The following is a 10,705-nucleotide window of genomic DNA, read 5'->3' on the forward strand; positions in this document are numbered from 1 at the left end:
TGAACTTCATCCCATTGGCTTCAGCCCAGTTCTCCAGCCTGTCCACGTTATACTATGTGGATTTTTTAATTTGTTTTGAAGCTGACATACCTCAAAATGTCCTGATTATTGTGGTGGTGACTTCAGCTTTTTACAAGATCGTATATATTTTACTATTCAAAAATATTTTGTGATAATTTTGGTAGGAGAACTTTCATCAAATTGTCAGCTTTAATTTAGTAATTTTGTTCGATCTTCAGCTACAAGCATGACAGTATAATTTGCTATGTTATGTTCATATATATTCATGTTTTAAATCAATGTTCGTAAGTTGATCTTATGGCTAGAAGGAAAATCTACCATTTTGCCCTATGACATACTCTGAATTTAGTGTATTTTGAGCTGCAAACTATGAGTACTTATCAGTCATATACAAGTGTACAGTGCTTTATAGTCATACAAGAAACAGGAGTGCCAATACTTAAACTTTTACACTCCGTATGCCATGACAGACCATTAACCTCAAATCCTAAAGAAAAGTGTCTGGTAGTTCAGAAATATTCAGAATGCAATAAACACAGCATGTACTTCAAGAGAGTTTCAATAAACTTAAATATTTTGTATTCAGTGTATTGGTTTCATAGTGCTATGACCCTTCCTTTTCCAAGAAAAGCTATATTGGAAAAAACTGGGGTCAATAAGTTTGATATACAGTAGCTGTGGTAGAAGAGTAGATAGCTATCATATAGCCAAAGGTTTTTGGTTTATTGCTGTTCTATAGTTCATAGAACTATAGCTAGAAGTAGATCAGAATCTGATTTTAAATGACCTCAGAAAAAGTGTTGGAATCCTTTGTTGCACTTCCAATAACTACCATTAGTAGCGTTTGGCTGCTTCTGTGGAAACACATTGAAAAAACTGAGGTTAGCTGAGGTAAAATACATGTGTCAGGTGCTACTTTGTGTGTCAAGTGTTGCATTCCATTTTTTGATGTCTTTGAATAAGTCCGAATTTACCAGAACCTTTCACCATACTGCTAAACCTCTCTGGATTTGTACATTGTTTACAGCATGTATGTATTAAAACTCACTAAGACAAGAAACCAATTTGCTTCCTGTTCATCAACATGTAGAAAACTCAAGCATACCTTTTGGGACAAGTACTTAAAGTTATGTTACATAAATGTGATTGTGTTTTATAAGAATATACATTATAGTAAGGAACAAGCTGATTTAAAGACAATCTTTGTTTCAGATGATTTGAGTGAGAAGCTAAAGCCATTGGTTGAGAAGGAAAGAGAATTCATTCTAGATTTGAAGAAAAAGGAGTGTCAAGAGAGAAACTGTGATTATGATGGAAGAATCAATGCATGGGATCTTCATTATTATATGAACAAAACAGAAGAGCTGAAGTACTCCATAGATCAAGAAAAGCTGAAGGAATACTTCCCAATTGAGGCTGTTACAGAAGGCTTATTGAATATTTACCAAAAGCTACTTGGACTTGTATTTGAGGAAGTAGAAAGTGCTCATGTTTGGCATGACAGTGTTACTCTTTATACAGTAAAGGACAGTTCAACAGGAGAAACATTAGGACAGTTCTACTTGGACCTTTATCCTCGGTATGACTTAGTGCTTTACATGTATGTTTAAAATGAACTTGGTTTAGTGGGTTTCTGGTGTGGGTGAAATTAAATAAATTGGGAAGTAAATATTTGTCCCACTGGTGAGACTATTGCTGTTGGGCTGCTTTCAGATAGTTTACTTTGTCTTTTTTTTTTTTTCTTCAGTACTAACATATTTCCTACTCATGTTCACTTTTTGAACTATCAAAACTGTCTTCATTTTGTGTAGTATTGCTGACTAGTCAGTTATCCACTATTTCTTTTTTTCCTTTCTAACCGAAATACCATGTTTTACTTCTCATTAATGTTTTAACTGTTCACATCAGTCCTGTTCCTCTCTGCTCACTGTTTATCATTTCTCCCATTTCCTCTTTAAACTTTGTGTGCCTGTTGTGTAGCTAGTTCTCTAAACTGCTAAAGAGGGCATCAGATAGATCAAGACCCAAAAAAGATTGCTGTTGAGCACACCTTGAAATATACTTCTAGGTTAATCACTATTGCTCTTTAGCTATTTGCAGCAGGATCTGGTTCTATCAGAGGTTAAGGGAGTCAACTGATTTGACAAAATTTGTTCTCAGCTATTCCTTTTTGGTCTGTTTCTTGCTATTTTTTAATTTCTTTTGTAGTAATTGGTATGTTCATGCATTTTTTTAAAGCACAAATTTATTTAAGACTTCTCTGAGTAAAGAGAATTAGTGGATACAGTAGTATATATATTTTGCTTTAAAAGTAGGCACAGATTTTCTACTTTGTCTATTTGTCTGTTCTCTCCTTTCTGTGTATAATTTGAATTTCCAAAGACATTTGTTAATAAGACATTTCTGCCTTTACTACCCATTGTCTTGTGTCTAGAGCAAAAGTTTCAAAATCATTCTTCCTAAACTTGGATTGCACTGCAAATGCTTTAAAAATGTATTCTTTTGTTCCTATACTGAAAGGAAAGTTAACTGCTTCAGAGAATAGAACACAGCCCTTTTTGTTACAGTGTTTATGAGTAGTTCAAAATAGAATTGGCATCTGAAGTACATGTAATTTGAGTAAAAATCAAATTCTTGTAAATGCTATTGTGAATCTTCAAATAGTGTTATTTAGGTACTGTTATCCCCTCTTCTGTTCTTAAGCAGAATCTTAAGCCTAGTGACTCATAGAAGTCATAATAAAACTTTTGTATGGTTATCCTAGTGAACAGACATAATTTCTTCGTTTAAAGCTTTAAAGAGACACCAGCTCATTGAACTTGTTCTTGAATATTATGGTAAACAGGATTGCAATTTCAAGATAACTTCTGAAATATTTTCTTGTACAGAGAGGGAAAGTATGGGCATGCAGCATGCTTTGGTCTCCAGCCTGGCTGTCTTCTCTCTGATGGCAGTAGAATGATGTCCGTAGCTGCTCTGGTAACCAATTTCACAAAACCAGGATCAGATCGCCCGTCACTGCTGCGACATGATGAAGTAAAGACATACTTCCATGAGTTTGGTCATGTAATGCATCAGATATGTGCACAGGTTTGTGATGTTTCAGTTTCAATTTTCTTACGTTTTTCGTAGCCTCCAAGATAAGTTTATTTTGGCAATTTTATAATTTTAGCAAAGTATATGTAGACTTGTTTGGTTATATTTCAAGGTGACCAGTTGTTTTGTCTGTTCTTGATCTCCACTAAAAACAACACAGAAGTGAGTACACTTTCCAAAAAACATTTTCAAAAGAACATTTACTTTTGCATTTTTGCATTAGTGACGATTAAATAGATCCACGTGTAAGGTAGAGAAGGTGATCAGTAGTGACTTCTGTTACAGCTGTCGGATGTCTTTTTACTACTCCTTGTAGCATACTGAATTTCAGAAACAAACAAAAAGTCTACTATCCTCATTAGTGCAAATGGTTTATGAATTCATATAATTATGTCCTTAACCACCATTGTTTTTGCAGTACACTTGAGAGCTATCATTCTTCTGTTTAAAAACATAAAGCAGGTCTTGCCTGAGATGTTGTATTTTCTGTTCTCACATCTCACTGTCAGGATTCTCCCGTGACCAGAAAAAAGTGAAACTATTTTGCAGATTTTGCGTCAAGGTATCAATAAAGTTATAAAATTTCCAGTTTCATTTTTAGAGCAAGTAGCTAGGCATTCATTTATATTTTTGCATCTTGAAAGTGATGATAAGTGATGATGAAAGTGATGAATCATCTTCACCTGAAGACAGTTCAGAAATCGAGAAATAAATCAAGAAACTGAGAAATAAAATCTGTTCTTTTTCCTCAATTACCTGAAAGGTGTTTATGAATTAGATACATTCAGCATTACTGCAAAATTCTGGAAACTGACGAAGATGTTCCCGGCTGCTGCAGAGCCCTGTCTGGGCAACCTCAATGTGCACCTCCACTTGCTGAGAACTGCACATAAGTCAGGGAGCTTTCTTTCCAATTGTCTCTCACTGCTGTGCTGTCCTCTGCATGCATTGCTACTGCGCTCACTGCTGCTGTATTTTTATGTGAATAATTGAATGGATTAGTATGTACCAGCAAATAACTTCTGTGTCACACATAGGAACATCCTGTGCTCTGAGATTTTTCACATGCAAAGCAGTATCTTGTTTCATTTGCTAATTTCTTTTTTAAGCATGTTAAAACGTGATGTTTAAAGAATATAGGAGGATCTAGCTGTGTGGGAATCTGTGAGCAGCAGGTAAAGATCAGTGTTTGGAGGGCAGTAAGGCAGTAATGTGCTGGGAGTCTGCTGGCATGTGAAATATCAGAGTAGAGACAGGATCTTTTTATGATATTAGGGAAGGACAGCTAATCAAGAACCTGAACAAATTTTTCTTTCTTTTTTTTGTTAGCATGGTACAGTTATGCTTGAGTAAAAGAGAGTATCTGATGGCCACCAAAGTTCTGCACTGCTCCTTGCCTTTTATCTAGCTGCTTCTATCACTAGTCTATTCCTGTTTGATGGTTCTTCACTTATCTTTGTATCTACTGAAAGAAGACAGTTACTAGGGAAAACCTTGATAGTGTAAATTGGTCATGTAAAATCTGTGAATGAGTATGTTAGACTGCAATACAATAAACAATTTTACAAGTGTATTATTGGAGTTTATTTTTTTTACTTGAGGGTAATATAACATAATTTTATAACAATTAACAAATCTTCCAATTGTCATAAGACAACATGGAAATATTTGTGTTGCAGTCTTAACCTGAGAGGTGAAAAGAATAGTACTAAAAAAATTGAAGTAGAGAATCACTAGCAGAGAATGGAGTAAGTAACTACTGCATAATCTATTCTGTTGCTTTTTAGTTGTCTAATATATGTATTTATGTCCTTTCTTTGAAGTTCAAAATCTTGTTTTAATTGAAACAATGAAATTTCAATATCTGAAAGTTTGCGTTCTTCCAGAAATCTTGATTCCTGTTTTGATTTAATACAATGGCTTTTCTTTTTAGACTGATTTTGCCAGGTTTAGTGGTACTAATGTGGAAACAGATTTCGTAGAGGTACCTTCACAAATGTTTGAGAACTGGGTGTGGGAAAAAGAACCACTACAGCAAATGTCAAGACATTACAAAGATAAGAGCCATGTTGCAGATGCTCTCCTTGAGAAACTAGCTGCCTCTAGACTGGCGAATACAGGTATCTGTCTCTCTCATGCAATGTGTGTGTAAAAAATGAATTACGTTTAAAAATTTGGTTGGAAACTTCAGAGAAATTACCATCTATAAAACATAACAAGCCCATTACTTTTCTTCTTTATCTACACTATCTTTGCCAGTGCTATCAAGAATTAAGTGAGCACTTTAAACCAAAAAGTTAAGTTTCTTGTCTTAATTCCTGAGTTTATTTGCTTGCTTACAACCATTAATAAAGGCTTTTCTGACGTATACCACTGCATGCAGGAACAGCAGCAGCTCTGGTTTTCCAGGCTTATCCAAACGACTAATACACCTCTACAATTTTCCCTGTGTTTATTTTATTTATTTTTTTATCCTCCCAGCAACTCCATTTATTTAATGCTGGGTGAGAGAGTGCCTTGGTTTTCCAATTTTTTCTAGTAGCTCCGGGCAGACACAGTGCATTATTAGTATAGAAGTATCTGATTTTCTGCATGTACGTTATACATTTCATTTGCACGTGTTATTTGACAAAAATGGACGTTGCTTGCAAGCTTACGAAATGTGCTTACGTACATGATACAAGAAGTGTTGCAGCCTTCCATTGCTCAAATATCCTCTTAACTTCTGAATCCAGAATCGTAAGTCCGTGTTCTCCACTTCAGAAGGTACAGTGCGTTCCCAAACCAAGGTCCCAGTTCTGCTGTCTTTACACAAGTTGTCTCCACCTTGTCTTTATCTCAAGATTAGCAAGACCAATTTAGTGTTATTGCCCCTCATTTCATTGTTATTATATTCCTCTTTCCACTCTGTCCCTGTAATCAGAGCTCCCCGCACAGCATCATTTATTGTGCAATTTATGTCATTAAAGCACTGCTGTTTATTTCATATTTCTTCTCTATCTTGAACAAGAAGTGCCTGTCCTTTCAGCTAATATAGGCACTATAACTACATAAGCATTTTATGCAGAGTAGAGGGTCATATCTTGTACATTCTTCAAAATATCAGAGCCTACAGCAGCAGCAGTTCTTGCTATTCTTTGTGGTGTGTTAGGCAGTGTCATTCCATACACTTACCATCATCTGTGCAAGCTCTGTATGAAATGGTAACTGGAATTGATCACACTGAGAACACGATTTTAAATATTGATATTTGCTTTTAAAATACCTGCTTTTATTAGTCTTTGCTCTGTGAGGAAAGTAACACTTGAAAAATATGGACCTTATAATGGCGATTCAAAAATATTCCTATGTTTTTTTCTTTTTTTTTGCTGAAGCGTTTGGATGGACATGACATAACTCAAAGTTTTTTCTGTAGTTAAAATTCTAAAAATTTAGAATGTCTGTTGAGATTTTTGAATGAAAGGTGCTGAAGAAACTCTAGCTCCTTTGGTATTAGTAAATTGAACATTCTTATTCCATCAGGTTTTTTAACCCTCCGCCAGATTGTTTTGAGCAAGGTTGACCAGGCGCTCCATACAAAGCCATCTATTGACCCTGGAGATGAATATGCCAAATGCTGTATGGAGATCCTAGGAATTCCTGCAACCCCAGGTATATCAGTACAGTATGCCCAAATACTTTAAATATGCCTTCCTATCCCAATAATGGCTTAACAAAAAAAAAAAAAATACAAAAGTTGTTGTTTAGTAAAAATAATTAATTTTGAAAATTGGAATAAGATCTCTTCTGAAGGAAGATGAAGGTATCAAAAGTTATATTTTGGAGCTAGATGATGTGAATATCACATTAAATGTTCTGTCACATCTGCATCAGAAGTCCAAGTAGACCAAAATGGAATTTTCCTTTTGTAGTCACCAAAATATGTCTGATGCTTTTAGAGATGTACTCAGAACTGTTATGTTAGTAGTTTTGAATTATCTCATACAAATTCTGTATTGATTTCTTCAAATTTTGTATTTTTCATACATAAAAGAAATGACTGCATTTGATTTAAATTAATTAACGTGAACCTACTTTTTAAGGAACAAACATGCCAGCTACCTTTGGGCATCTAGCAGGTGGTTACGACGGACAGTACTATGGATACCTCTGGAGTGAAGTGTTTTCCATGGATATCTTTTATAGCTGCTTTAAGAAAGAAGGCATAATGAATCCGAAAGTAGGTAACAAATACTTTCTTTTGAAGATTCCTGTTGTGCTTTATGTCTGAAGACACATTTATTGCAATTAGAGATTGCAATAGAAATTGCATAGAAATAACATCAAGTACATTTCTTGTCAAGTTCAACTGAACAGGAAAAAAAGCAATGTGTAAATAATTTGTTTTGAAAATTATCTTGAAATTTTGAGGACTGCGTGGGTTTTATTATAACTATTATATGGAGTCATACATTTTGCATTGCTTTATGACTTCTAAGACATTAACATATATATATATATACATATATCTTAATACTTTCCTCTTTAGTTTTAAACAGAAAAAACATACTTCTCCATTGAAAGAGTAGATAAGTATTCTTCCGCTATGGAATATTAATAGTGCCTCAAATGTGTGGTATTTTTTTATTTAAGTGTTACTTAGCAAATACAGTTTATTTTGTTCTTTCACAGCATACTACAACTTAATTTTTTTTCCTCCTTTTTCTCCCACATGAGTTTTGAAGTTCGAGTCACTGATGGATTTTAGATTTACTGGGCTTTTTTTCTCTTTTGTAATTCTTCAGCCTCTTCTGCCTCCAGCAGGAAAAAGGGAGGGACAGTCAGTGTTGTAGTCAGTAGTCCTACCAATTTGGACAATTTTTTAATTTCTCAACTGTTATAGCATTGGAATTCTATCTGAAGATGCTACAGCTCTGTCATGGGAATGATCTTTTGATTTTCCTGCCAGTTCCCTCTTCACACAATGCATGCTCCTTCAGGGTAATCACAGTCTTTTTTTCCTGTTACCGTTAGTCCTGGCCTTCAGAACTGTTTTGAGTGATTGTGCAGGCAAAACTCTGAGCCATAGTTTATCAGAACTGCTCTGTGACCTTCAACTACACCCTAGAGATGAAAGTGCAGTTTATTTCAATTTTTTGTGTAGGTTTTTGTTTTCTTTCTCAGTCTCTGAATAGGCACTTTGGGAAGAGTTCAGTTACATGAGGACTAAGTGGATATTTGCAGCTAAGAGGCAACTAGTGCTTCTTTTAAGGGAAGCTTCCTGTTCCAGCTAAGAAGATAGAAATAAAAATGGTTATTTGTGTATGTGTATTCACGTGCATGGGCATGTGTGTGCCTGGCTCGCTCTCTGATGTGTGCAAACATACTTTGTCTGGATGTTCACATAACCTCAGGGGGAACTTCCTGGAGATGTGCTCTCCTGTTCATGGCAGCACTATCCTCTTAAGTTGGTTCTCTTTTTACTTGTTCTTTTACTTGCAATCTATTTAAGTGTAACAGTGTTCTACAGGGTGGGAAAATTGTCTTTTATAAGAAGATGCTAGATACTAGTGAGATTTTTGTAGATACTTAGTTCTTCAGACTACTTTTCACAACAGCAGGAAAGGAAGTCAGTTACAGTGTAACGACAAGAGTTTTTAGAAATTTGGCTTGCCTCTTCCTGTTAGAATAAGACTTCTCTTCCTGTTTTGAGCAAGTTATTGAAACTCGTATAAGCAAGTATCTGTAACAATTATTTAGCAAACACTAACATTGTTAATTGCCAAACTCTTAAGTCCATGCACATTATCTGATACTATTTCTGGTCTCTCTAGAACTGAGTAATCTGCTGACCGGAAACACAGCAGCAAAAAGGCATATTTACACAAATAACACTTTTACATCAAGAGGAACAATACATTTTTTTCTATAAACCTTTAGGAAACTAACACAAATAGCAAAATACAAGCAGTCCTTCTTCAGTGATAGATTGTCTTATTCACTTAGCTTTTTCCATCTGCTCTTTCAATGCAAAGAAGTCATGGGAAGTCCATCAGGTAAAAATACCTCAGCTTGATTTTGCACTAGTGATCAGGAAGCAGTGCAGTTCTGTCTCATAGGTTTGACATGTGAGGGAAAATGATTGAAGGGAAGAGTATTTTTTAATTTAATACTAAAAGCATCTAGGACTTCTACATGAAAAAATATTTCCTCATTCATACATATGTCTCTGAGGCCCCAAATTCTCCAGATACATTCTTATAAATGTTTTCTTTTTAAGAATGTCTTCATGTAATATTGTTTAAGAAGCTCATTTTGTTTTTCCTAACAATAATTTCCTGCATTAATACTATTCTTGCTCAAAATATAAACTGTGTTGAGTTTCCATTACTCTAACGTACTTTAATTGGGAAATCATGTTTGTCTGTGTATATATTAAATAGTTATGCATATAAAATGTGTGTATGGGCCATGTTATTCCTCACTGGTATTTCTGTTTATCTCTGTACTGTCATTCCTCAAATACATATGGAAGAAAGAGAAATCATCAGTTGAGGGAGAATGGATGTTTAGGTTCTGTTTGCCTGCCTACTGACCATGTTATGGCTTATAGAATGACCTCCATAACTTAAACAAGTTTATGTAATTGTAAATCCCAAAATAATCCAAAACCACAGGAGAAATTATTTGTGAGGTGATAGATTAAATTTCTCCTATCTTGAACTCTTCCAGCAGATTTAACTTATATCTGTGGCATATTTTGTTTTGGTATTAAGAAAATCTGGAAAGAGAGGAGATGTATTTAAAAACCTACACAATTAGACATGACAAATATGTAAAAGTTGCAGCTTCTAATTTAAGAAATACTAATGTTCTACCTTACCTTTTATCAGGCAGGGATGAAATACAGAAATCTTATTTTGAAACCCGGAGGATCTTTGGATGGGATGGATATGCTTCAAAATTTCTTGGAGCGTAAACCAAGCCAGAGAGCTTTCCTACTGAGTAAGGGACTATGTGGTCAGTAAAACTATGGTTCCTTTGTAGTGACATACATGTATGGAATGAGCTGGAAATGTCAGTGTGTTTCATATTTTAACTGTGTATCATTTTAGACAAATTGGGTTACTTTTTCATGTTTTTTAGAAATAAAAATGTGATTTTTAAATTGCACAGGACTACAGAACGTGAACATCAGGGGAAAAAAAATCTGAGATGTGCAGAAGTTGAGAGATTTATGTGGTAACTTCTTTTTTGAATTGTTATAGTACTAATCACTATGGGGATACGATGCCTTGTTTCTCTTTTAATAGATGCACTTAAACTGTCTTGTGAATGAATTTTAAAACTGGGGATAAAAAGGGACATTACCAGCAATAAAAGAAACATTCATTTATATTCTGTATTTTTCTATTGTATCAATGGCTCACAAGTTTTTTTTGGTGGAGTGCAAGTGTTTGATTTAATCATGTTTTCATCATCTAGCTTTCTAACAAATTCCAAGAAAGAGAACCTGGACAAGACAGCTTTACAGCATAGATACCTGTTTGATGCCTGTATATTTCATTTTGATGCATGCTAAATTCTTGTATTATTTATAACTTATACA

General features: G+C 34.7%; 1 protein-coding gene across 1 annotated transcript in view; it reads left to right on the forward strand.

Annotated features, from left to right (window-relative positions):
* NLN (neurolysin) overlaps positions 1 to 10,494 on the forward strand; it is a 36,974-nt gene extending 26,480 nt beyond the window's left edge. The window contains 6 exon segments of the mRNA XM_031557251.1: positions 1,234 to 1,600; positions 2,910 to 3,111; positions 5,051 to 5,237; positions 6,640 to 6,768; positions 7,200 to 7,336; positions 9,990 to 10,494. Coding sequence (XP_031413111.1) covers positions 1,234 to 1,600; positions 2,910 to 3,111; positions 5,051 to 5,237; positions 6,640 to 6,768; positions 7,200 to 7,336; positions 9,990 to 10,124 — 1,157 coding nt within the window. The 3' untranslated portion in view covers positions 10,125 to 10,494.
* Positions 10,495 to 10,705: the final 211 nt, after the last annotated feature.

Source organism: Meleagris gallopavo, chromosome Z (genome assembly GCF_000146605.3).
Source record: "Meleagris gallopavo isolate NT-WF06-2002-E0010 breed Aviagen turkey brand Nicholas breeding stock chromosome Z, Turkey_5.1, whole genome shotgun sequence".
Lineage (NCBI taxonomy): Eukaryota > Metazoa > Chordata > Aves > Galliformes > Phasianidae > Meleagris > Meleagris gallopavo.